The 26,068-nt window shown below is 39.5% G+C and overlaps 1 protein-coding gene across 1 annotated transcript in view; it reads left to right on the forward strand.

Moving 5' to 3' along the window:
* Window positions 1-26,068, forward strand: part of rexo1 (REX1, RNA exonuclease 1 homolog) — a 63,374-nt gene that overhangs the window by 6,828 nt on the left and 30,478 nt on the right. Inside the window, exons 2-3 of the mRNA XM_055658550.1 lie at window positions 14,188-16,025; window positions 24,608-24,703. Of these exons, the coding sequence (XP_055514525.1) occupies window positions 14,188-16,025; window positions 24,608-24,703 (1,934 nt within the window). The remainder of the gene's footprint in view (window positions 1-14,187; window positions 16,026-24,607; window positions 24,704-26,068) is intronic.

A 26,068-nucleotide genomic window follows, 5' to 3' on the forward strand; every position in this document is an offset into this window, starting at 1 on the left:
GCGGCGACCTAATTGGCGAGTTCAGAAGAGCTTGCCCTCAACTCGTACTCGCAGCATGGTCGACACGAGGTCCTGAGGAGATCTTTGTAACTCTCCTTCATGCTCGAGAGTAGTCCCTGCCTACTCGAGGCCTCAGCTAGGTCGTGGCGTATTTTTCAAGATGCTGAAAAATGCCCGCGATTTTAAAAAAGGTCGCCATGGAAAAAATTGGGGTTTTTTTACTCATAGGTTTAGCATGTTATTCGTAGGTAGTCTTCCACATAGTCGAAGGAGGTCTTCTACATAGTCGAAGGAAGTCTTCAACATGACACTTTTTCAAGCTCTCTTAAACTCTTCTAAACTCGCCAAGTAGGTCACCGCAGTGGGACAGCTGCTTTACAGTCAGCAAAGCTATAACGATGTACAAGGAGTTTCAGCAGGCTGCGTTTTGTCCAAATGACTTTGGTAAAGATTTGTGATATTTGCATGCCAGCTAATCTGCTGCAAATACGCAGAAGGCATTAAATAAGATTTCATTTATGAATTTCCTGTCATTAGAATGTCTTACTCAACTTGAAAATAAAACTTTGCTTTTGTTGGTGAAAGGTTCTTTTAATACTTTTTACTTCCTGAAATAATTAAATGAAGACAGTGCCCTCCATAATTTTTGGGACAAAGACCCATCATTTATTTATTTGCCTCTTAAAGTCCACAATTTGAGATTTGTAATAGAAAAAAATCACATGTGGTTTTAAGTGCACGTTGTCAGATTTTAATAAAGGTCGTGTTTATACATTTTGGTTTCACCATGTAGAAATTACAGCAGTGTTTATACATAGCTCCCCCCCATTTCAGGGCACCATAATGTTTGGGACACAGCAATGTCATGTAAATGAAAGTAGTCATATTTAGTATTTTGTTGCATATCCCTTGCATGCAATGACCGCTTGAAGTCTGCAATTCATGGACATCACCAGTTGCTGGGTGTTTTCTCTGGTGATGCTCTGTCAGGCCTGTATTACAGCCATCTTTAGCCAATGAGTTTTGAGGTTTGAACTTGAGCAGATAGGATGTGTCTGTACACTTCAGAATTCATTATGCTACAACCATCAGCAGTTGTATCATCAATTAAGATAAGTGAGCCAGTACCTTCGGCAGCTACACATGCCCAGGCCATGACACACCCACCACCGTTTCACAGATGAGGTAGTATGCTTTGGATCGTGGGCAGTTCCTTCTCTCTTCCATACTTTGCTCTTGCCATCACTCTGATATGTTAATAGAAACATAGAAACATAGAAATTAGGTGCAGGAGTAGGCCATTCGGCCCTTCGAGCCTGCACCGCCATTTAATATGATCATGGCTGATCATCCAACTCAGTATCCCGTACCTGCCTTTTCTCCATACCCTCTGATCCCCTTGGCCACAAGGGCCACATCTAACTCCCTCTTAAATATAGCCAATGAACTGGCCTCAACTACCCTCTATGGCAGAGAGTTCCAGAGATTCACCACTCTCTGTGTGAAAAAAGTTCTCCTCATCTCGGTTTTAAAGGATTTCCCCCTTATCCTTAAGCTGTGACCCCTTGTCCTGGACTTCCCCAACATCGGAAACAATCTTCCTGCATCTAGCCTGTCCAACCCCTTAAGAATTTTGTAAGTTTCTATAAGTTTCTATTAATCTTCGTCTCATCTGTCCACAAGACCTTTTTCCAGTACTGTGGTTGCTCTTTTAAGTACTTCTTGGCAAACTGTAACCTGGCCATCCTATTTTTGTGGCTAGCCAGTGGTTTGCATCTTGCAGTGTATTTCTGATCATGAATTCTGCAGACCGTGGTCATTGACAAATCAACACCTGAAGAGTGTTTCTGATCTGTCGGACAGGTGTTTGGGGATTTTTCTTTATTATATAGAGAAAATTCTTCTGTCAGCTGTGGAGGTCTTCCTTGGCCTGCCAGTCCCTTTACGATTAGTAAGCTCACCCGTGCTCTCTTTTTTAATGATGTTCCAAACAGTTGAATTTGCTAAGACTAAGCTGACAGTTTTATTCTTGTTTCTCAGTCTCATAATGGCTTCTTTGACTTTCATTGGCACAACTTTGGTCCTCATGTTGATAAACAGCAATAAAAGTTTCCAAAGGTGATGGAAAAGCTGGAGGAAAGACTAGGTGCTGAGAGCTTGCTAATACCTGCACTAAGGAGGTCATTAAACATACCTGAACAATTACAAACGCCTCTGAAGCCATGTGTCCCAAACATTATGGTGCCCTGAAATGGGGGGACTATATATCTAAATACTGCTGTAATTTCTACATGGTGAAACCAAAAAGTATAAACATGGCATTTAATAAAATCTGACAATGTGCACTTTAACCACATGTGATTTTTTTTTTTCCTATTACAAATCTCACATTGTGGAGGACAGAGGCGAATAAATAAATGATAGGTCTTTTTCCCAAACATTATGGAGGGCACTGTAGGTAATGAGGTCATGTAGAAATGCACCCTATTGGAAACTACTTTGTCTTGGTAATTTGACCCATTTTATTGTCATGAAGATTGTTTGAATTTCGCCCACTTCTGAGAATTTTTTGCACAGATTGCAAAAACGTCTGAATGTTCTCGGACTGCGAAAATTCCAGGGTACTTTTCAGCTTTGTTGACGCTTAATGAGCAACTGGGAAGGAGCATGCATGGATAATCCAATCTTGTTATGTTAGTGTATTTTTTGTTTTCTCCTTGTATTTTTTTTAAGCATAGTGTTTCTTATTCTTAATGGCAGTTTTTTTTCTTAAACAATTTACAAACCTTATGTAAGTTACTCCAGTTTTTGTAAGTAGGAAAAGACAATTGTAATTTTTATATATGCGAATATCTTGCAGACAGTCCATTGAATTGGTATTGATTAAGGATCCACATCATTCTATTTAGTTTTTCATTATCCGTATTTGGCCTCTGGTTGCAAGGGCATGGATTTATTTCTGGGAATGTGCCTAAGAGGCCATTCATTGTTCATCTGTTATTTAGAACAATGTGTAGCACAAGATGCTCTACTGTGATAACATGACAGTCAAGTTGTACTGATATGTGCCCTTGGATTGCTGAATAGTAGTGGTGTAGTACTGGATGCAACATAAACCTTGATGCAACATAACTTCCTCAAACTCAACAGCGATAAGACAGAATTCCTCCTCATAGGCTCCAAAGCCACACTCAGCAAAATCAATAACCACACTCTCACCATCGACGGCACCACTGTCTCCCCATCTCCCAAGGCCCGCAACCTTGGCGTGATCTTTGATTCCACCCTCTCCCTTGAGCCTCGCATCCGCCATGTCATTAAAACCTCCTTCTTTCATCTCCGCAACATCGCCAAACTCAGACCCTCTCTCACACCTCCCGCTGCTGAAAGACTCATCCATGCCTTCATCTCCTCCCGACTGGGCTATTGCAACTCACTTTTCCTTGGCATCAGCTCCACCTACATCAACCGACTCCAACTGGTCCAGAACACAGCTGCCCGACTCATCACCCACACCAAATCCTGGCATCACATCACTCCAGTCCTCAAACAACTTCACTGGCTTCCCATCTCCCACCGGATCACCTACAAAATCCTGATCCTCACCTACAAAGTCCTCCACCATCTGCCCCCCCCCCCCCCCCCCCCCCACATATCTCACTGACCTCTCTCCCCCTACCAATCCTCACGGTCCCTCAGATCCACATCAGCCGGTCTTCTCTCAATCCACAAGTCCAACCTCTGCAGTTTTGGGGACGGAGCCTTCTCCAGGGCAGCTCCCAGGCTCTGGAACTCCCTCCCCCAACTGATCCGCAATTCCGTGTCCCTCACCATCTTCCAGTCCCGCCTCAAGACCCATCTCTTCACCTCTGCCTATCCTTAGCCCCACATCCCCCTCCCTTTTCATCTGTGCATTAATTGCCTCATATTGTGTTTTGAATTGTATTCTGTCTTTACTTTGTGTACTAATCATGTCTCTACTATTTATTTCATTCCCCTTACATGTTTTTCCTCTACCTGCTAAATTTTTGTAAGGTGTCCTTGAGACTCTTGAAAGGCGCCCATAGATAAAATTTATTATTATTATTATTATTAGTAATATTGGCTGATTTTTGAACATTTTTCAATATAGAAAAGTTGTGATTATTACACCTATTATAACACTGACCAGCTAAATATGAGCAGAAAATCTAGATCTTTTCTGCTTTGTGAGAGTACAATAACTCCGGAGATGAACTTGAGGTATTGGCTATTTTGCGAATCAGATAAAAGTTCAGAGGAGTGTGTGTGAGGGACTCTCCTGCAGAAATTGCAGGTGCCTTCTCCTTAGTAAAGCCTCAGCTTCCAGTCCTCAGGTGAACATTCTACTATTTAATCTTTTTTGCCAAATTCTTTCAAATGCATGGTTTTGGCCAGCCGCATAGTTTCTAGTTTTTGCAAATCCTCAGCCATTCTCCCAGCGCAAGTTGGATTTCTGTAAACATGCTACTGGATAAGTTTTCCTTCACCCAAGTGCAAAGCCCACCACCCCTCGAAAAAAAACTATCAAGGGAATCAATAAGAAGCCCTGCCTCAAGAAGGCAGCTAACATCATCAAAGACCCACACTGCCCATGGTTTCATCTAGCAGCTATCACCGAGAAGGTCAAGGAGCCTGAGAAGCATTACCTCTAGAGATATAGAATCGCTCTTAACCATCAAACATCAAGTACTTGAACTGCACTGTTCAACCATGAAATGCTATGGATTTTGTATAAAGGTTGCACTACATACTTTGGCTTGCATTATTATGGTCCGGTTACCCAGTGTGACTGTTAATTTATTGCATTAGTGTTTATTTTATGTGAGCAAGGAGTAGGGTGAACGAATTTGCTCATTTTGTGCTTGTTAGACTTTTCACATTAAAGGCAATTGTGGGTATGCTGTACCCAATCAGACTATAATCACCTCACTGACTACAGATTAGTAATTATATCAGAAACCACCTGCCTTATGACAGTGGTATAGCTATTACCAATTTAGCCATGGGGGAAACTTTTTTGTGCACAAAAATGTATAGGAAAATGTTGCATCTTAAAATTTTATCATACGTTAATCTAAATTAGCCTTTGTTTCAATACCTTTTATAGGTTTTGAAATTTTTACGGTCAAGAAAGCAAGTTGAGAAATGGAAAGTGAAATTTGGACGATTTTCTGAAGGGCTGTCCATACTTGCTAGTTGAAGCATTGTATATGTCAAACTTTTTTCTGAAGGAAGTCAGAATAAGACAGTAAGAACATTTTAGAACATTTTTAATCAAACTTTAGCGTAATTTTGAATCCATGAGATGCGTGAAAATTATAATGGTCAGCTAGCCAGACAGAGACTTGATTAACTTTTCTAACTGTATATATATATATTCTCAAATGTTTAATGTTTTGTTATTGCAGTTCTACTTGTCATTTCAAAGCGTCCTGTAGATAATTTTTACAGAAATTAAGATCAGCGAATCTCATGACATCCATATAATTTGTTGATAAATGTTTCCTGTAATTTGACCATTTTTCTGGACAATTTCACTTCTTGCATTTTTTTAAAATCTTTCTTTATTCCTGCCTTCTACACATTGATTCAGATTTGCCTCTTTGTTTCCTTCAGAGTATTTCTGGAGACTTGTCCAAGGGTTGAATGTTTTACTTCATAAGTCTTATAGGATGCTTTTCTTTTGATACTTAGATATTTAAATTTTCTGAATGAAATGTTAAACCTTTTTCTTTAAAAATCTGTAGCCTTTTGCCTTTTTGTTTCTTTTATTTAATTACTTTCTATCTTTTGTTTCTCATTCTCCATTTCTCATGTGGTTTATTTTACTATCTGTTTGTATCCTTGCCTGGAACTTGGCGCCAGAATTGGTCTAATTCTGTAAATGCACTTTCTGAAAAGTATATGGTTTTATATTTGTGTATATGATATAGAGATGTTTGATTCCATCTAGACCAAAAGCAAATAACTGGTTAGATTGGTAGGTAATTTGGAGGGTGATGTGCAAGAGTTGAGGGGGAAAGGAGTAGTGAGATGGAGTGACAGAAGTGGGAAGCCAGAGACTTGAAGTTGATGACAAAACTACGGTAGGTACAATCTGATGGTACTGCACCAGTTTTACGATGACCAATACTTTCAACTGTCATTTTAGATGTAATTTCATATGATATCACAATGAATGGCGGTGCTGGCTCGAAGGGCCAAATGGCCTCCTCCTGCACCTATTTTCTATGATAAAGACATTGACTGCAGGTCTTGGCACGAGACTGCAACACTTTTGGAAGAAAATGAGTTGTCAGTCACCATTTTAGCTACTAATTCTGAGTTACTTTTAGTTATAATTATGTGGAACATGCATTTCAAAGAAGGCAATTGATAACAAAAGATCATATACTTGAGATAGACACAAAAAGCTGCAGTAAGTTAGCGGGTCTGGCTGCATCTCTGGAGTTAAGGAATGGGTGGTGTTTCGGGTCAATACCCTTCGTCATATACTTAATATCCATCTTCTGTACCCGTTCTCACCTCGGTCACAGCTGGCCTGTTTCCTATATCTTTTTTGCTCCAGAGATGTTGTCTGACCCGCTGAGTTACTCCAGCTTTTTTGTGTCTATCATCTGTTTCTTACAATTAGTGAAAATCTTGTTTCTTTCTTCCTCCCGTACTTGCGTTTCCTCGTAAAAGTATCCATGCTGTTTGCCTCGGCAATAAGTTCCACAATCTAGTCAGTCACTCGACTTAAAGAAATTGGGTTTGCGAAACATTTAAATATTTGCTTCAATGTTGGTTTACATTTTCAAAACTTTACACACTTGTGGCTACAGTAATGCCATATAGGCTTTAGAGGTGCCATAACAATTTTGCGCTGCCTGCTGAGATATAATGGAGACAAAATCTCTATATGTTGCCATACTTACGATATAGTACTAATAATTTATTCAGCAAATTTACCTTAAGTGCATGCATTTTTCTATAAAATGTCATAAATCCTTTTGCATCTTTTTCCTCCCATTTGCTGGAGAGCCCCATCTTGGTTTGTGTATTTTGGAGAAGTAGATCAACCAATTGGAGGCGTTCCATTATAGAGGTGGAATTCACATTCAAGGAGTGTCGTGGAATGCTTTATATGAAATGGAAATGGTGTTTCTTTTAAATAATTTAATCTCTAAACTATATAGTCCTAGTGAATGTAATCTTGGATCTGATTATTGAAACCTGTTTAGGTTCACAGTAATCCAATAAATCAGGAAAATTGTGCTGCTGCATGTATGAAATTACCCGAGTTGGGTATTTAAAATGGTCTGCTGTAGAGCATCTAAAACTGTGTTGTATGATTGCCGGTACTCTTGAAACACTACAGATGCAAAATCAAATATATAATCCTCATAATGAATGGATCAATATTTATAATACTGTTCTTACCAATGATAGTTTTGAAACTACATTTGTAGTTGTTATCTTTTCGGTTCTGTGTAATGCTTTTCAAGAAAAAAGTAGACGACTAGAAATGGAATGTCAATGTATCGTTGTTGTGCTTTGAGTTCTTCATTGAATATTTCACAAAAGGACGATAATGTATAATTCATGAACAGCTCCATTGCAAAATTGGAAAGGAAATGTTTTAAGTAGTCATTCATCAAGAACAATTTGAATATGTCAAATTGATAATTACTCAATCCTGTGAAATGGATGTCACCACACTAAAGCCAGGATGTAATTAAACTCGAGAGGGTGCAGAGGAGATTCATAAAGGGCCTGTCCCACTGTACGAGGTAATTCAAGAGCTCTCCCGAGTTTAAAAAAATCACACTCGTGGTAAGTACGTAGAATGTACGTAGCGGCTACGTTGGAGCTCGTGGATGTCCCGTAGAGGCTCGTAATGCTAACGGCAGGTACTCGGGAAACACGGAAACTCGTGAAGTTTTTTCAGCGCTGTGAAAAATGTCCACGAGTGCCCCGAGTACCTACGAACGGCTATTACCGTAATGTTCCGAGTTCGAATCGGAGTAAACTTGGGAGAACTCTTGAATTACCCCATACAGTGAAACAGGCCCTTTGTCCCACCGAGTATGCGCTGGCTAATGATTGCCCATATACCAGTTCTGTCCTAGAAGAAACTGAAGCACCTGAAGAAAACCCACGGTCACAGGGGGAACGCGCAAACTCCATACAGACAGCACCTGATGTCAGGATCGAACCCGGATCTCTGGCACTGTAAGGCAGCAATTCTACTGCTGCGCCACAGTGCCACCCTTGAGGAGTGATTGGATTAACTGAGCCTGTTTTCCCTGGAGAGGTATATAAAATTATGAGAGGCATAGATCAGGTAGATATCCAGTGTCTGTTGCCATGGTAGGAGCCTCAAAAACTATCGTAAGGAGTTTTAAAGAGGATCTGAGGGCTAAACCGTTCACACAAAGACGAGTTGGTATCTGGAACAAGCTGCCAGAGGACGTGGTAAGGATGGAACATATATGAAGCATCTGGGTGGGTACTTGAATTTGCACAGTATAGAGGGATGTGGAATTAATGCAGGCAGGTCTCCACTTCAGCAGAATCAAGTGATTGTGGTTTGGTCCAATGATCTGTCCAGTCTTCCCTTGTTACACTGTGATACATTCTATCTGGACCTGGTGAACCAACAACCCGTCCAGGGCATGATCGGTTTCCATCCCTTTGGATGCTTCTCTTTCACTGGTTCATTAACAGCCGCCTTCTCCCCAGGCACAACAGATCCTGGACTGCCACTTTATGATCTCGGAGATTGAACAGTCTTTCCTGAAGGATTTCCTTATAGAAATTTCTAAAATTATGTAGGCACTTAGGCACCAAGACCGGGGTAATGTAGAGCTAGAAGGAACAGGTTTACATTTAGTTGGGAACGATTTAAAGGCAATCTGAGGACAGGTCTTTTGAAACTGAGAGCTGCCGGGGGGGATATAAATGTAGGTTTAAACACTGCTTTCAATAAAACTTTTAGACACGTCGTGGATCGGAAAGGCTCAGAGGGTTATGGGCCAAATGCAGACAAGAGGGATTGGCTTAGCTAGTCTGCACAGATAAATTGTGATGTAGAGTCTGTTTCCATGCTACATAGCTCTAAATCTATAATGTTCTTGTGAGAAGAGGTTTCTCAGCAGCATTCTTGAGATCTTCAGCATTAATTTTGTTCTGGCAGTGTTTCTGTTGCCACTAGTTTGTCATGTAATTGTGCATAGCCTCTGGACTCTTTGTCAGACAAGTAGCCACAGTTTTTTCCCCCAGCGTAGGGGAGTCTAAAACTAGAGGTATAGGATTACGGTAAAGATTTTAAATGGACCAGAGACGAAATGTTTTCACACAGAGGATGGTGTGTATGACAAATAAGCTGCCAGAGGAAGTGGGAGAGGTGGGTATAATTACGATATTTAAGTCATAAGGACAGGCACATGATGGGAATGGTTTGGAGAGAGAGAAACCCATGCACAGGCAAGCAGAACTAGCTTGGTTAGGCAAAGGACCTGTTTCTGTGCTGTGTAACCAAACATCCTATAGCAGAGGATCTTGAGTGTAACTGTCTCTCTCACTTCAGTCTACAGAAGTGGCCCTGAGTTTCCAGTTGCCTGTCACTTAATTCTCCCTGAGGTCATTTATTGCCAGCCCTGTTTTGCTCTAGCCTTCTCTATCTTTCATTCTGAAGAAGGGTTCTGACCTGAAACGTCACCTATTCCTTTTTTCCAGAGATGCTACCTGACCTGCTGAGTTACTCCAGTACTTTGTGTCTATCTTTCGTATAAAACAGCATCTGCAATTCCTTCATACACATTTAATTCTCCATCCTACTCGCATGGTGTTAAAATAAGGAGCTAGCCATCCTGGACACAGTAGGCTTTCTTCACCCAGAACATGGCGAATTTGCTACCCATAAGAGCAGTTAAGACGCAGTTGCTGAGTACATTCAATTCTACAATCAATTGATTTTTAGACATCAAGGCATCCCAAGGCATTTAAATGGCACTGAGGTAAGTCATGATCTGTGATCTCATGAAACAAACACAAGAGGGCCTACTTCTACTTCCAGGGTTTATTTACTTGTTTTTAGCAACACTCACATGCACCCATTTTACATGGCTGAGATGACGAGCAGGATATTTAAATGAGCGTGAGCTAATCATGAGCCTGTCTTCCCCTGGTGTTTAGTTTGTTTGGAGGTACATCATGGAAATGGGCCCGTCGGCCCATCTATGCCAACAGTTCACGCTAGTTCCATGTTATCCCACTTTCTCCCTCACTCCCTACAATGTAGGGGCAATTTACAGAGACCAATTAACCTACAAACATGTGCATCTTTGGGATGTGGGAGGAAATCTACATGGCCAGGGAGAACATGCAAACTCCACACAGACAGCCCTGCCCAAGTTCAGCATCGAACCCAGGTCTCCAGAGCTGTGAGGCAGCAGCGCTGCTGTATTGCCCAGGCATTTCAGTGATAATTGGGAAAGTTAGGAGCCTCAGATTTTTATTTTAACCTGTTGCAAGACCTCTGACATTTTATTGTTCCAAGGGATCTGACTAATGCAGTGAGAGATTTGAACCTCCTCTACTGGGTTTAGTTGCTTTGCTTGACTTGCATGTAAGTATTTTTGACTTGATCGAGTTTAGTTCCCTACGGTACCTCAGTAGGGACCTGCAGTAGGGAATTGGCACTTCACTGGAAATTTGTGGCGTAAATAAGCTGCTTTCAGTGTTGATTTTTGAATGGCTGCCGGGTATACTCCAAAGTACAACCTGGAACAAATATATTGAACACATTGTGGGTGTTAAATTCTGAGCGTTATATAAAACCAACGATTCTGAAAGAAATCCATTTCTTGTTTGTAAGTTGAGGAAGGTTGTCCCATGTTTCGTTTTAATTTTGGATCAGTGGAAAAGTGTGAATAACAAATGAGTAGATTCTTTAGCATGGCAAAAATAAAAGATTTTGAAGGATACCTTGCAACTATATCATCACCCGAGGTAGAAGGAGTTTTCTCATTGAGAAGTGTTTTTAGGGCATGGTCTAGTGAGACTTTAGCAGCTGCGTTACTCTGGGATCCGAGATACTGCAAACAAATTATCTGCAGAAAGCAAGTGGTCTCTTGTCAGTTGTGCATTCTGCAAACATGAGAGGTAAAGCGAGTGGCAGCAGCAAAGTTAAAGTCTAAGAAGACATGAACAAGTATATTTCTTTCCTGTTGAACAATCGAAATTGTGGTAATTACATTTATCTGATTTTAATTTTTGATGTTAGAATATAATAGCATGGTGTACTGCAGGCAGGGCCTACTGCAGGTAGATAATGCTTTCAACGCATGATGTGTAGCACAAACGTAAACATATTTCATAGTGTAATATAAAATAGTTCAAGTTTATGTTTAAGAAAGTAGTTGTATGAAAAATATTACATTTGCTTCCCGTTTAAGGTAGTTGTGAAAATTAATTTATTTAGTAAGAAGGTACATTTGAGACAAAAATTTTGTTCAGTGAATTAAGCATATAAATGTCGTTACTGATGAGTAATATTAATAGTAATATTAAATGGATTTAAGTAATTTGTAGTTTCAGAATTTTGGCGTGTATGGTACAGTATAATTGAATTAGATTACTGTTTGTTTGCTTGGAACAATGTTTTAAATTTATGCATTGTATTTTTGTGTTTGATGTTAGTATTACCCATTGAGTTATTTAGAAAGCAATTACCAAAGTTGCTTGAATTGCTGGGTTATATTTGTTATGCACGGTGTACAAAGTAGATGGTCAGTAGTAGCTTTGCGTACTTGCCATACAAATTCTAGCTTGTGACATAGATTTTCTGGTCGAAATTGGTTGGGTTGTATTTTTATTACAAATATTTCCTAGTTTTACCCTTGTAAATGCACAGAAATGTCAAATATGGACTTGAATCAGATTGCTGAGATGCTACTTTGCTTCTACCCGTATTTCTCTACAAATGAAGAGAGATCCTAAGATACTGGTACTATCTGTGGAGCCATATTTAATGCAGGATCTTTCGTGCTGGAGTCTTGATCTTGCTTCGAAGACTCAGTTGTTAAATCCAAATATAGGATGTAGCTGACATTTTCTCGCTTAAAAATACTGGGATAACATGGTGCCTGAATCATACATTTTGTATCGCTAACACCTAGTGTATAAACGCTCATACTATTTATCCTATTGCCATCCTTGCAATAAAACAGCTATTTCGTCTGATCTTGCATTCCACCTTTGGTCCAAAGCATTAAAGAGTTCTGCCGGCTATCACATCCTATGGGAATGTTTTAAATGTGATTATGGTTTCTGTCTCCAACACTACTCGACAACTTTTAGGTGGCGAGAACGAAAAGCTCGCATCTCCTCTATCTTGTCAATAGATTTTCCATTGAAAACTGAGATGAGAAAATACTTTAGAATTCTATAGATAGGAGATACGAGGAACTGTAGATGCTGGTTTACATTCTGTCCCAAAATGAACTGAAGCAGTGTATTTAAGACAGCCTAATAGAACTTTGGTGATTAAATGAATAAAGGACTGTGGGGGAAATTAGCATGCTAGACTTCCAGACTACCAGCGCACAGTAAAACAATAAGGTAAAAACCACAGGTACAAAAATGCTGGAGAAACTCAGCGGGTCCAGCAGCATCTATGGCGCGAAGGAGATAGGTAACGTTTCGGGCCGAAACCCTTCTTCAGATGGTAAAAACCACTCTAATTCCTAATTTAATTATTTGGTAGTAGAAACTGCATCTAATTTTTTCTCAATATATTGTAATACAGCAATACATCATTTTAGGATTATTATTTTTCACATCCTTGGTGAAGATGGTTCCATTAGTACATGCTCAGATCATATTTGATAATGAGTGAGAAGTGAAGTAGAGATATGGTGGATGCGATACTGTAGTAGTCGCTGTGGATTAAAACTTGGCAGTGATAATTGTTGTGTCCCCAATATTTAATAGAAAATCAGTTTTTATAAATATTTGCCATTAGTGAAAAATCAATGGAATATTAATTTCTTGCAAAGGCAGCACACCTGTCTTGCTACATACTCTTAAAAATCAATCTAATGCATAACTGTGTTCTTATCCTGTATTGTAACATAGCAAACAAAAAAATGATGGCGTACTTACTGCAGAAACTGGTCCCAATTAAACTCTTACAAATTGTTGAGGAACTAAAAGTTGGGTGGGAAAGTCCCTTAATAAATGATGTTGACACTCTTAAAAAATGGATATATTTAAGTTTCAGTTTAAATTTCTACCAGGCAATGACGATGACTTTGTTTCAAATAACCTCAGGTGAAGACTTTTTGGTACTTCAAGCTCATTTTTGTAGCTGAATTAGTTATAGCAATATTTTTTAAACATATGTACATACCCACGCATATTGGTGAAAATCTTACAAACATTTTTAAGTACTGTTAATTAATCTTTTGCTTTTTTAACCTAATTTGGAGGGGAAAAAAATCAGCTCACTTTTTTTGTAAACGAGTGTGTAATAAAAATTTGCACGCCTTTGTCATTTTGGCTTTTGAAGCAACTATAGAAATGTTTTTATCTGGAATCCCATTCCTATTAGATATTAAATTCTTAGTTCTATTTTACCTCTTTGAAAAAGATCATAGCTGTCTTTCAACATCTTCCTCCATAGCAGGCAGAGCTGGGACTTTGAAAAATAATTAGATGGATTATTTAGAGAGATTTATGTGTGAAATAAAAGCACCCAAACCTTTATATTGATTTTGCTGCAATTACTTTCTCAACAAGCGAATTGAAAACGATAGATTCTTGTGTTTTAAAGTCTTGGTGCATTTGCAACGAACATTTTGCTGTGAGCCAGTAGTTCATTAAACTATCTACTCATTTAGTAATGAAAAAATATAGGTGCATTCTTCTATCCAAATGCTTTCATTCAAAAAACTTTCTCCTTGCATCATTGCACATTAAAATATTTTACAGTATTTTTGCTCTGATAAAGAATTTCTAAGAAATATCATTGACAGTTTAGGTTTATGCAATATGACCTCAGTAGCATATATTGGCGCAAAAGAGTTTCATAGAATACCAAAAATCCTGTAGATTGATTCAATAACTTTCTAGATCTGTCACAAATGTTTAATATTCACAATGCTTTAATTTGTCTTTTAGAACATGGATATGATCCATATAATCCGGAACTTCCGAAGGGTTCATCCAGAAATGGAGAAGGGATCTCGGGTGACCTTACAGAATCTAGTACTCTAGAGTTGGAACTGGTCAACAAAGCCATTGAGGCTGTTCAGAATGAGGTTGAACGAGAACAGAAAAAACTGTCAAAGTATGAGGATCTTCTCGATGAAAAAGAAGAATATGTCCTTTCAACGTCATCTACACAAAAGACCGTCAGCAAAATCAAGAATTACTCAAAACCTTTAACTAATGTAGATAAATTGATAGATTCTTTAGAATATATTCCAAATAATTACCACCTAAATAGTAATGTAGAATACACCCCTACTCCACTTTCTGTTAGTGCCTATTCCAGTAAGTACACTTTGGATACAGATGATGAAGGTGATGCAAGAGGTAATTCTTTGAAATATGTCCCAACGCTTGTGACGAAGCCAGTCAAAAATGCTACTTCTGTATCCGGTAATAAATATGTGATTGACAATACCAAGCCATGCACTGATTTAGAGTATGACCCTTTGCTGAATTATTCAGCCCGACTGATCAAAAAAAGGACAAAGCAACATGAGACCAAAAGGCCCAGAAGAGACGGCGCGGAAGAACCGTATATACCTACAGCAAAGAAACGTTGCCATCGTTTGAACTTAAGCAGCGATGATGTGGATGCGGAATTCTCTGACTCTGAAGATGATCAAACTAATGACCATCAACAAAGTTGTGACAGGCAAAGGTCAGATATATTGTCTCTGAAGGCAAAGGACTTGAACAAGCAGTCTGTGAAAAGGATAACAATTCAGTGTAACGTAGAAGATGTTTGCAATATTCCTAGCAAACAAGAGGTGAATAGAAGGAAACAGAAGATGAAGAAAAACATTCGTTCGTCTAAATTTTCACATTGTAGCAAGGAAGAACTTGAAGAACGAGAATGTAAAGAGAAAAGGGATAAACAAAGTGACCCAGATGGTTCAAAGGTGAAGGCAAGAAAGGACAAAATGCACAGTATCAAAATTAAATCTTCACACTGCCCACAGCAAGTTGACAAAACCAGTAAAGTAAAATGTGCAAAAGAAAGTTCAGAAATTAAGCGAGAAAAACAAGGGGAGAAATTAAAAAACAGTAAGAATGGGGATAGTACATTTGTTGAAAAGAAACACAAAGGGTCTGAGAAAAATGGGGTCAAAGAAGTAAAGCATAAAATTAAATCTGATAAAAGCCCTACTGGAAAGTTGGATAAAACAAATATTAGCAAACTGAATGGGGTAAAAATTGAAAACCAATCCAAGTCCAGATCAACCAGTTTATCAGATAGTTCAAGAAAAATCAAATGTCATGATGGCAAAATCATAACTAGTCAGAAAATTGACAAAAATAATGACAACATAAAATCCAAAGCTTTGATACGTAAAAATGTAACTCGTATGGACATTAAAAACAAAGATAAGGAGTCAAAATCTCTGAAAGATAAAGCAAAACATCGAGAAAGAAGATTGAAACCAGCCTTAACAAAGCGAACACTCAGTCGCACAGACTTATTTGGTGATGATAGTAGTAACGACGACGACACTGCTAAAGATGGCACAGCTGTGAATCATGAGTCTGATTCAGACAGTGACAGAAATCCACATATCAACAGCTATTCCAGTGAGGATGAAACTGGGGACCATAGTGAAGGGGCTTTCTCTTCTGAGGATGATATCAACATTCTCAGTCTAGAAAAGGATTTTGAATTTGAATCTGATCCCATGGAGGAATGTCTAAGGATTTTTAATGAATCTAAAGAAGTGAAGAATGAAGATAAGGGCAGAGTTTCAAAACTGGTAAGAATCTGATTGCGTTCTTTGTTTGAAATATTCACTTTTATGAAACCATGAATTCTAAGGGTTTTTACGTTTGTACTTAATTAATCATGAGGGCTGTTTTACTGGAATTAATCATGGGGATGTTTAACTGGAATGGCAACTGTCAGAATCACACACACACGGACACACGCAGAGAAATTCACGGCATCTATAATGAGGCCACGACCAGTTCCCAGAATGTGGGAACTACTCACGACCATGAAGGCGACTCCCCGGCAACCACCCCGCGACCATGTGGCGACTGCAAAGTTTCCTGCAGTCGCCTAAAAAGTCGCCAAAGTGGGACAGGCCCATTTCACTGAGCATTGATCTTCTGTATCAATCCAACTTCAGTTGCTTATCAATTTCCAAAGGGATCTTCTTGGAGATACACAATCTGGAACTGGGGACCTGACGGTTAATTTGCTCCACTTGAACACAATTAAAATTCTTCACTAGTACCTGTTACATTATGTTGAATATGCAGGCATGGCTGTTTTGCCTGATATCATGAGGAAAGTTAATGGCTTTGAATTTCAAAACAAAAAAGAGAAGATACAGTTTGGGACAAAGACCTATCATTTATTTATTTGCCTCTGTACTCCACAATTTGAGATTTGTAATATAAAAAAATCACATGTGTTTATAGTGCACATTGTCAAATTTTAATAAAGGCCATTTTTATACATTTTGGTTTCACCATGTAGAAATTACAGCAGTGTTTATACATAGTTCCCCCCCCCCACCCCCATTTCAGGGCTTCATAATGTTTGGGACACATCTATGTCATGTAAATGAAAATAGTAATGTTTAGTATTTTGTTGCATATCCTTTGCATGCAATGACTGCTTGAAGTCTGCTATTCATGGACATCACCAGTTGCTGGGTGTCTTCTCTGGTGATGCTCTGCCAGGCCTATATTGCAGTCATCTTTAGCTTATGCTTGTTTTGGGGGCTCGTCCCCTTCAGTTTTCTCTTCAGCGTATAAAAGGCATGCTCAATTGGGTTCAGATCGGGTGATTGACTGGGCCACTCAAGAATTGACCAGCTTTGAAAAACTCCTTTGGTGCTTTTGCAGTATGTTGGGATCATTGTTTTGCTGTAGAATGAACCGCCGGCCAATTAGTTTTGAGGCATTTGTTTGAACTTGAGTGTTTAGGATGTGTCTCTATACTTCAGAATTCATTATGCTATTACCATCAGCAGTTGTATCATCAATGAAGATAAGTGAGCCAGTACCTTCAGCAGCCATACATGCCCAGGCCATAACACCCCCACCACCGTGCTTCACAGATGAGGTGGGATGCTTTTGATCTTGGGCCGTTCCTCTCCTCCATACTTTGCTCTTGCCATCACTCTGATATAAGTTAATCTCGGCCAATGGAATTCACCGGTCGGCACAGGCACCCAAGCTACGTCACCTGGCGCCAACCTACGTTAACCTGGCAACAACCTACGACAGCACCTATGATAACCTACGACAGCCCAAATTGTCGCCACTCTCGGTGAAAATTTGTCAACATGTTGAAATTTTTTTCATAGTCGCCTAAAAAATCACCGAAATGGGACAGGCCCATGTAGGACAGGCCCTTTTGTCGACATCTGTTTATTAATAATAATAATGATAATAAATACTTTATTGATCCCCTCGGGGAAATTCAGATGTCCAGAATGCAACAACCAACAAACCCACACATTCAGAATGAAAGCCGACAAAAAATACATAAAATACAATATGGACAATACAGGAAAGCAATAAATACTTAAAAAGACCCAATAATTAACTATTAAAAATGCAAAGCATCCCCACACAGCATTTCATTGCACACCTTGAAGGATCTGAGCCTTCTGAGGAAAAAGAGTCTGCTCTGTCCTTTTTTGTAGAAAGCATCGGTGTTGACAGACCAGGTTTCAGGTTTCTTCCTGTAAGCATACAACTAGAAACCAATTTTGAACTGTCCTTATAACTTGCTTACTAAAATATGTTTGAATGTAATCTGCAACCATGTTTCCCTTAAATTGCTTATTGTTTAGTTTAGTTTTGTTTAAATGCACTGTCACTTGGTAAAACTCAACTGGATAATTTGTCAGACTTTTGCTAGCTATCTTAATATTAAACCTTGAAATGCCAATGTTCTTGGTATAATTTTGCCTCAAGGTTTTTTTCATATCTCTTTAGCTTTTTATTTATTATGTGTAGTCACTGAATGTGGGCTTTTTTAGCAAAGCCAGCATTTATTGCTACTGCATGGAAACAGCTGGTGGGCCACTTTCTTGAATTGCATCTGGCTTTGTGACGAAATGAGCTATTAGAGCTATCAGTCTGAAGAAGGGTTTCGGCCCGAAACATTGCGTATTTCCTTCGCTCCATTGATGCTGCCGCTCCATTGAGTTTCTCCAGCAATTTTTTCTACCTTCGATTCTCCAGCATCTGCAGTTTCTTCTTGAGCTATTAGAAACATAGAAACATAGAAAAATAGGTGCAGGAGTAGGTCATTCGGCCCTCAGAGCCAGCACCACCATTCAATATGATCATGGCTGATCAGATCATCCAGAATCAGTACCCCGTTCCAGCTCTTTCCCCATATCCCTAGATTTAATTCACCCCAAGAGCTATATCCACCTCTCTTGAATACATCCAGTGAATTAGCCTCCACAGCCTTCTGTGGCAGAGAATTCCACAAATACACAACTCACTGGGTGAAAAGGTTTTTCCTCATCTCAGCCATAAATTAATTTATTCAAAATCTGTGTCCCCTGGTTCTGGACTCCCCCAACATCGGGAACAATTTCCCTGCATCTAGTATGTCCAATCCTTTACGAATTTTATATGTTTCCATAAGATATCATCTCATCCTTCTAAATTCCAATGAACACAAGCTCAGTCGACCCATTCTTTCATCATATGTCAGTCCTGCCATCCCTAGAATTAACCTGCACGCTACGCTGCACTCCATCAATAGCAATAAAGTCTTTCCTCAAAGTAGGAGACCAAAATTGCACACAATATTCCAGGTGTGGTCTCACCAGGGCCCTGTACTTCTGCAGTAGGACCTCCTTGCTTCTAAACTCAAATCCTCTCGCAATGAAGGCCAACATGCCATTAGCTTTCTTTACTGCCTGCTGTGTCTGCATGCTTACTTTCAGTGACTGATGTACAAGCACGCCCAGGTCTTGTTGCACCTCCCCTTTTCCTGATTTGACACAATTCAGATTATAATCTGTCACCAAAGTGGATAACCTCACATTTATCCACATTATACTGCATCTGCCATGCATCTGCCCATTCGCCCGACCTATCCAAGTCACCCTGCAGCCTCATAGGATCCTCCTCACAGCTCACACTGCCATCCAGCTTTATTTCACCCACAAACTTGGAGATGTTACATTTAATTCCCTTGTCTAAATCTAAATCGTTAATATATATTATAAATAACTGGGATCCCAGCACCAAGCCTTCCCCACTAGTCACTGCCTGCCATTCTGAAAAGGCCCCGTTAATTCCTACTCTTTGCTTCCTGTCTGCCAACCAGTTCTCTATCCATGTCAATACCCTACCCCCCAATACCAAGTTCTCAAATTTTGCACTAATCCCTTGTGTGGGACCTTGTCAAAGTCCAGATGCCTCTCATCTACTGGCTCTCCCTTATCCATTCTATCTGTTACATCATCAAAAAATTTCCAGATTAGTCAAGCATGCTTTCCCCTTCATAAATCCATGTTGACTTTGACCGATCCTGTCAATGCTTTCCAAATGCACTGCTATAACATCTTTAATAATCGACTCGAGCATCTTCCCCACTACCGATGTAAGGCTAACTGGTCTATAATTCCCCGTTTTAATTCTCCCTCCTTTCTTAAAAAGTGGAGTTACATTAGCTACCTTCCAGTCCACAGGAACGTATCCAGAGTCTAAAGAACATGGGGAAAATTGGAAAATGACCACCAATGTTCATTTTCATATTCACGACAGAATCTGATGTTCTCTGCCAGCCATGCCATTTAAGTGCCAGGTTCAGTTCTGTTTCCATTTAATATTTAGCTCAAGAATGTTGATAAGAGGGAATATGGTGGTAATGCCATTGATTGTCAAGATACAGTAATTATCCTCAATTACTATGTAGGACAAAGTGATATGTCTGATCAACACATTTATCCACTTTAAACACAGTATTTTATAAGCAAGAGTTGTTCAGCTACTCAACAACATCTTGGCACCATATCCAATGGGTACATTTGTGATGTCTTTTTTTTTTCGCTGTTCTCTCTGGAGGTCTTTAGTGATCTGTTGTTTTTCAGTAATTTGAGTAAATGAAAGGGAAAGCACTTTGGGCCTCCCAATGGGACAATGTTGAGTCTCAAGCTTCTTGCAAATAGGTGTTGAGTTTGTCTCTGGAGGAATGTAACTGGGAGGAGATATGATAAAATTATGGAGCTAATAGCAAGCTATTTTTATTTCTTCCCATCTCCCCCAAGGATTCATTGCTCTCTATACCTCACACTCCATGACATAATTGGTAATTAAGCTAAAACACGAGGAGGATTGGTCTGCCCCAAGGGATGATTACTTCAGATCATTTTCATACATTGTTGCTTTACCTGTGTATAATTATAGAAAAATACTCGTTGGTGCACTGAGCATTTCCAGTGTTATTCTTCTTCTGCGTGAACAAGGGTTAGAGGAAAGTCATGACTTAAGATGAGCATCACCAAGCCACCTTGTTAATCAATCTTCAGAGTGTGTGTTATTTTCTGATTTTTTACGGAAAACAGCCAAACAGGAATTGCCAGCAGGAAACCTAGAAGCTCATACTACAGTGCCCTTCATGATGTTTGGGACAAAGACCCATCATTTATTTATTTGCCTCTGTACTGCACAATTTGAGATTTGTAAAAGAAAAAAAATCACATGTGGTTAAAGTGCACATTGTCAGATTTTATTAAAGGGTATTTTTATACATTTTGGTTTCACCAAGTAGAAAATTACAGCTGTGTTTATACATAGTCCTCCATTTCAGGGCACCATAATGTTTCGGACACATGGCTTCCCAGGTGTTTGTAATTGCTCAGGCGTGTTTAAATGCCTCCCTAATGCAGGTAAAAGAGAGCTCCCAGCACCTAGTCTTTCCATCACCTTTGGAAACTTGTATTGCTGTTTATCAACATGAGGGCCAAAGTTGTGCCAATGAAAGTCAAAGAAGCCATTATGAGACTGAGAAACAAGAATATACTGGTAGAGACATCAGGCAAACCTTAGGCTTACCAAAATCAACTGTTTGGAACATCATTAAGAATTAGAGAGCACTGGTGAGCTTACTAATTGCAAAGGGACTGGCAGGCCAAGGAAGACCTCCACAGCTGATGACAGAAGAATTATCTCTAAAGTAAAGAAAAATCCATAAACACTTGTCTGACAGATCAGAAACACTTTTCAGTAGTCAGGTGTAGATTTGTCAATGACCACTGTCCGCAGAAGACTTCATGAACAGAAATACAGAGGCTGCACTACAATATGCAAACTCACAGTTTGCCAAGTACTTAAAGAGCAACCACAGTTTTGGAAAAAGGTCTTGTGGACAGATGAGATGAAGATTAACTTATCAGAGTGATGGCAAGAGCAAAGTATGGAGGAGAGACGGAACTGCCCAAGATCAAAAGCATACCACCTCATCTGTGAAACAGTGGTGGGGATGTTATGGCCTGGGCATGTATGGCTGCTGAAGGTACTGGCTCACTTCATTGAGCCAGTATCAATATCTTCATTGATGATACAACTGCTGATGGTAGTAGCATATTGAATTCTGGTGTATAGACACATTCTATCTGCTCAAGTTCAAGCAACCGCCTCAAAACTCATTGGCCGGCGGTTCATTCTACAGCAAGACAATGATCTCAAACATACTGCTAAAGCAACAAACGCAAAGCTAAAAAATGGTCAATTCTTTAGTGGCCAAATCAATCACCCATTCTGAACCCAATTGAGCATGCCTTTTAAGCTGAGGAGAAAACTGAAGGGGACTAGCCCCCAAAACAAGCCTAAGCTAAAGATGGCTGCAATACAGGCCTGGCAGAACATCACCAGAGAAAACACCCAGCAACTGGTGATGTCCATGAATCGCAGACTCGAGCAGTCATTGCATGCAAAGTTTATTATTGCTATTGACGGGGTGCAGCATAGGTTTACAAAGTTAATTCTCGGGATGGCGGGACTGTCATATGCTGAGAGAATGGAGCGGCTGGGCTTGTCTACTCTTGAGTTTGGAAGGATGAGAGGGGTTCTTATTGAAACATATAAGATTATTAAGGGTTTGGACATGCTAGAGGCAGGAAACATATTCCCGATGTTGGGGGTCCAGAACCAGGGTCCACTATTTAAGAATAAGGGGCAAGCCATTTAGAACAGAGATGAGGAAACACTTTTTCACCCAGAGAGTTGTGATTCTGTGGAATTCTCTGTCTCAGAGGGCGGTGGAGGCCGGTTCTCTGAATACTTTCAAGAGAGAGCTAGATAGGCTTCTTAAAGATAGCGGAATCAGGGGATATGGGGAGAAGGCAGGAAAGGGGCACTGATTGGAGATGATCAGCCATAATCACATTGAATGGTGTTGTTGGCTCGAAGGACCAAATGGCTTACTCATGCACCTATTGTCTATTTTCTATTATGCAACAGAATGCTAAACATGACTCCTTCTATTGACATGACATTGCTGTATCCCAAATGTTATGGTGCCCTGAAATGGGGGGACTATGTATAAACACTGCTGTAATATCTACATGGTGAAACCAAAATGTATAAAAATGAACCCTAGGAATCAACGCAAGTAATGTCAAGTATTTAAAGCATTAAAGCAGTAACTCCAAATCATATGGATGCAAAATAAAATGTTATTTTAATTTTCTGCTTCATGATTCCATTTAGAACCTGCCGCTTTATATATAGTCAGAGCTAGACCAGGAAGTCCAACAAAATTGTGTTTTTTTTCATCATTTTATGATAATGGGATAAACTAAAGCTGACTAATTTGAATATCAACATTCAAAATTAAGTAGGATAAGACCCACTTTTTGATGCCTTGAAATATTCGCATAGACATTCGGAAACTACACTAATTTGTATCTTCCATTCCCAGTCATCCTAAAAGTTTATCTTTTTGATTGTTTTTACTTTCTCTCAGTTCCCTGCATAAAGAATTCAAGGAATTGTACATTGCATGGTTTGATAATCTCATCCGAAAGGTCCCACCCTCTCCTGGTTGATTAGCAAGTGCGAGGGTGAGCACAAAATGTGACCATTTGAAACTTGGGTTTCATGTATTTAATCATTTTCCTTTTCCTTCTTCACTATTCCTAAAGTCTGATCACTCAAACTTTCATAACCAAGATTTTGATGTTCCATGTTTGTCCCCTGCCCATAACCTTAGTAGATATTTTGCTCTGCATACAAATAAGTTAAGTTGTAGGAGCAGATTTAGGCCAGTCGGCCCATCAAGTCTACTGCGCCATTCAATCATGGCCAATCATGGCCGATGCATCTTTCCCTCTCAAACCCCATTCTCCTGCCTTCTCCACATAACCCCTGTTACCTGTGTACTAATCGAGAATGCTTGTTATTTTGTTGCATTTAACCACACTAAAGGAGATCTAAGCACAGACTAATTTCCAACAAAATAACTTGAACACCTTAATTTGTATGCAAATGTTCAGTCTTCTTGTACATCCTTTGCCGTTGAAGCCCATGTGATTGCTTCTATTAGTATGCACAAATAAATTATTTATGAAGGTGATGAACAGCTGCAGTCCCAGCACAACCTTCCAATACTTTCATTTATGATCTCATTTGGTGCAAACATTCTTTAGGCAACTCTCTTCCTAAGAGATGTAGGGTAAAAAAACTCCTGTGCAACATAGAATCAGACTTCCAGGCCTGCCGGAAATGTCGCCTGCACCTGTTCTCCAGAGCTGCTGCCTTTTTACTCCAGCACTTTGTGTCTAACTTCCTCAAATTCCCGCATTCTGAGTTCATCCTTATTTGAAAAGTTGATTCGCTTGCATCAACCTGCATTCCTCCTTCCAAATGCCATATTCCTGCTGCTGTGCTGCAGAAAGTGACTGATCAAGGGCACACTTTATATCTAGTCATTTCTCCTCCATAGTTGTTGGATGAATTGAACATTTTTAGCATTTTGTATATCGGTTTGATTATACCATTTTAACATATTTTGCTTTGATTTTTAGCAGATTTTATCCTCCAGTCTACAAACTGTGGGCAGCTGATGAAAAAAATGCTGTTTATAACTATAAATTAAGTATTAATAAAACCTTAATTTATTGGCTGAGTTTAATCTCCGTGCAATTTTCCGCATTAACGTAATGAACATCATGGTGGGAGGAGGTACTTTCTCTGTATTACTGAGCCACTTTTTAAAATATAATTTTCCAATTTTATTTTTAATGTGTGCAGGAAATTACCTAGTCATCTTAATACAAGATACAAAAAAATGTCTTTCCCTGACTTACAAATTGTTTATAAAGATTTTTTTTCTTTTTCTTCACAAAAACAGATGGTACTGGAAAGTAAAGAAGAAAATGAATCTAATTTAACTACACTATTCCCAGGACAGAAAAGAAGAATTTCACACATTTCAAAGCAAGAAAATGTAAGTGAAGCAATGAGGAATCCCACTTTCTCTTGTACTTTACTGATTTAGATTAGAGCCAAAGACTCTTTAGAGAATTAGATTCCTTCATTTATTCGCCTTGTACTGAAGTAAAGATTTGATTCATTTAAAAGTCGATACGTGCATTTAGCAATTTTGCTGTATGCTTTTACTGCCCAAGTACCCTTTAACCAATATAGAACATTTTATGCAGAGGAAATAATTTGTAGCAAATATCATTGTTATTGCGTCTGTTGTGGATATTCCCTGTTTTGAGGTGCAGTTAAGCACAAAGTTAACCAGTGATCATACACAGCAGCAATATACACTTGCTGTTTTTTAGTTAAGTTTACGAGGTGGCCACCGTGTGAGAATTGTATCAATGGAACTGCCTCAATAACGATAAGGAACAATATATGTGCAGAAAGACCTTGGGTGACAGTAGTTGGCTCTGCAGGCCTGAGACATCAAGGCTCCAAACAAGATTGTAGTTGAGAGATAAAGGGCTGCAACCAGTGTTATTTCTATGATAATCAGGATACCTCAGCTGTAGCAAATAAATATTTAAATTGGTCCTTAACCAAGTTGCCAGGCAGAGGCAGATGGCCCTGCCATACAAGAGCTCTCTCAATGGTGATCTTCCATGTTAAATTATAAAGCACAGAATAAGAAAAGGCATGTCTCTATTCCACCATCTAATCAGTTTTGGTTTATGTAGCTGCAATAGCACAGGATCAGAAATCAACAACCCCTTAATGTCTTTTTTTTTTAGATACTCTCATTGCTATAGGAAGTTAGCAGATTAAAGGACAGCTCCAAGGTAGTTCCCATAGTAACAGAGACCAAAGGCACTGCAGATGCTGGAATCATGAGCACAGTGCTAGACTAATTCAGCAGGCCAGGCAGTGTCCGTGGGGGAAATGGATAGGTGACTTGTTTTCAGGCTGATTGTAGTTGTGGGGGGGGACAAAGCCTGGCAAGTGATAGGTGGATACAGGTGAGGGGAGTTGGATTGCCAGATGGGTGATGTAAGTGGCAAAGGCTAGCGATGAAAAGAAGACGGAGGGTGGCAGGTAAGCAGAGAAGGGGAGTTAAATGTTAATCCAGAGGCAGGGAGAAATGTGGAAGGAGAATTGGGGGGGGGGGGGGGGGGTGGATACGGGAGAGGGGCAAGAGTGGCAGTGTAGCAGAGAAGGGGAGTTTAAGAAATGGATGTGCACAGGGGGGGGGGTGGGCACAAGACCGAGGGGTTAGGAGGATATTACTTAAAATTGAAGAGTTCAATGTTTGTAATACTGTAGTAATGAGGAACTGCAGATGCTGGTTTAACAAAAAAAAAGGATACAAAATGCTGGAGGGAGTCAG

Source organism: Leucoraja erinacea, chromosome 29, assembly GCF_028641065.1.
Source record: "Leucoraja erinacea ecotype New England chromosome 29, Leri_hhj_1, whole genome shotgun sequence".
In the NCBI taxonomy this organism is placed as follows: Eukaryota; Metazoa; Chordata; class Chondrichthyes; order Rajiformes; family Rajidae; genus Leucoraja; species Leucoraja erinaceus.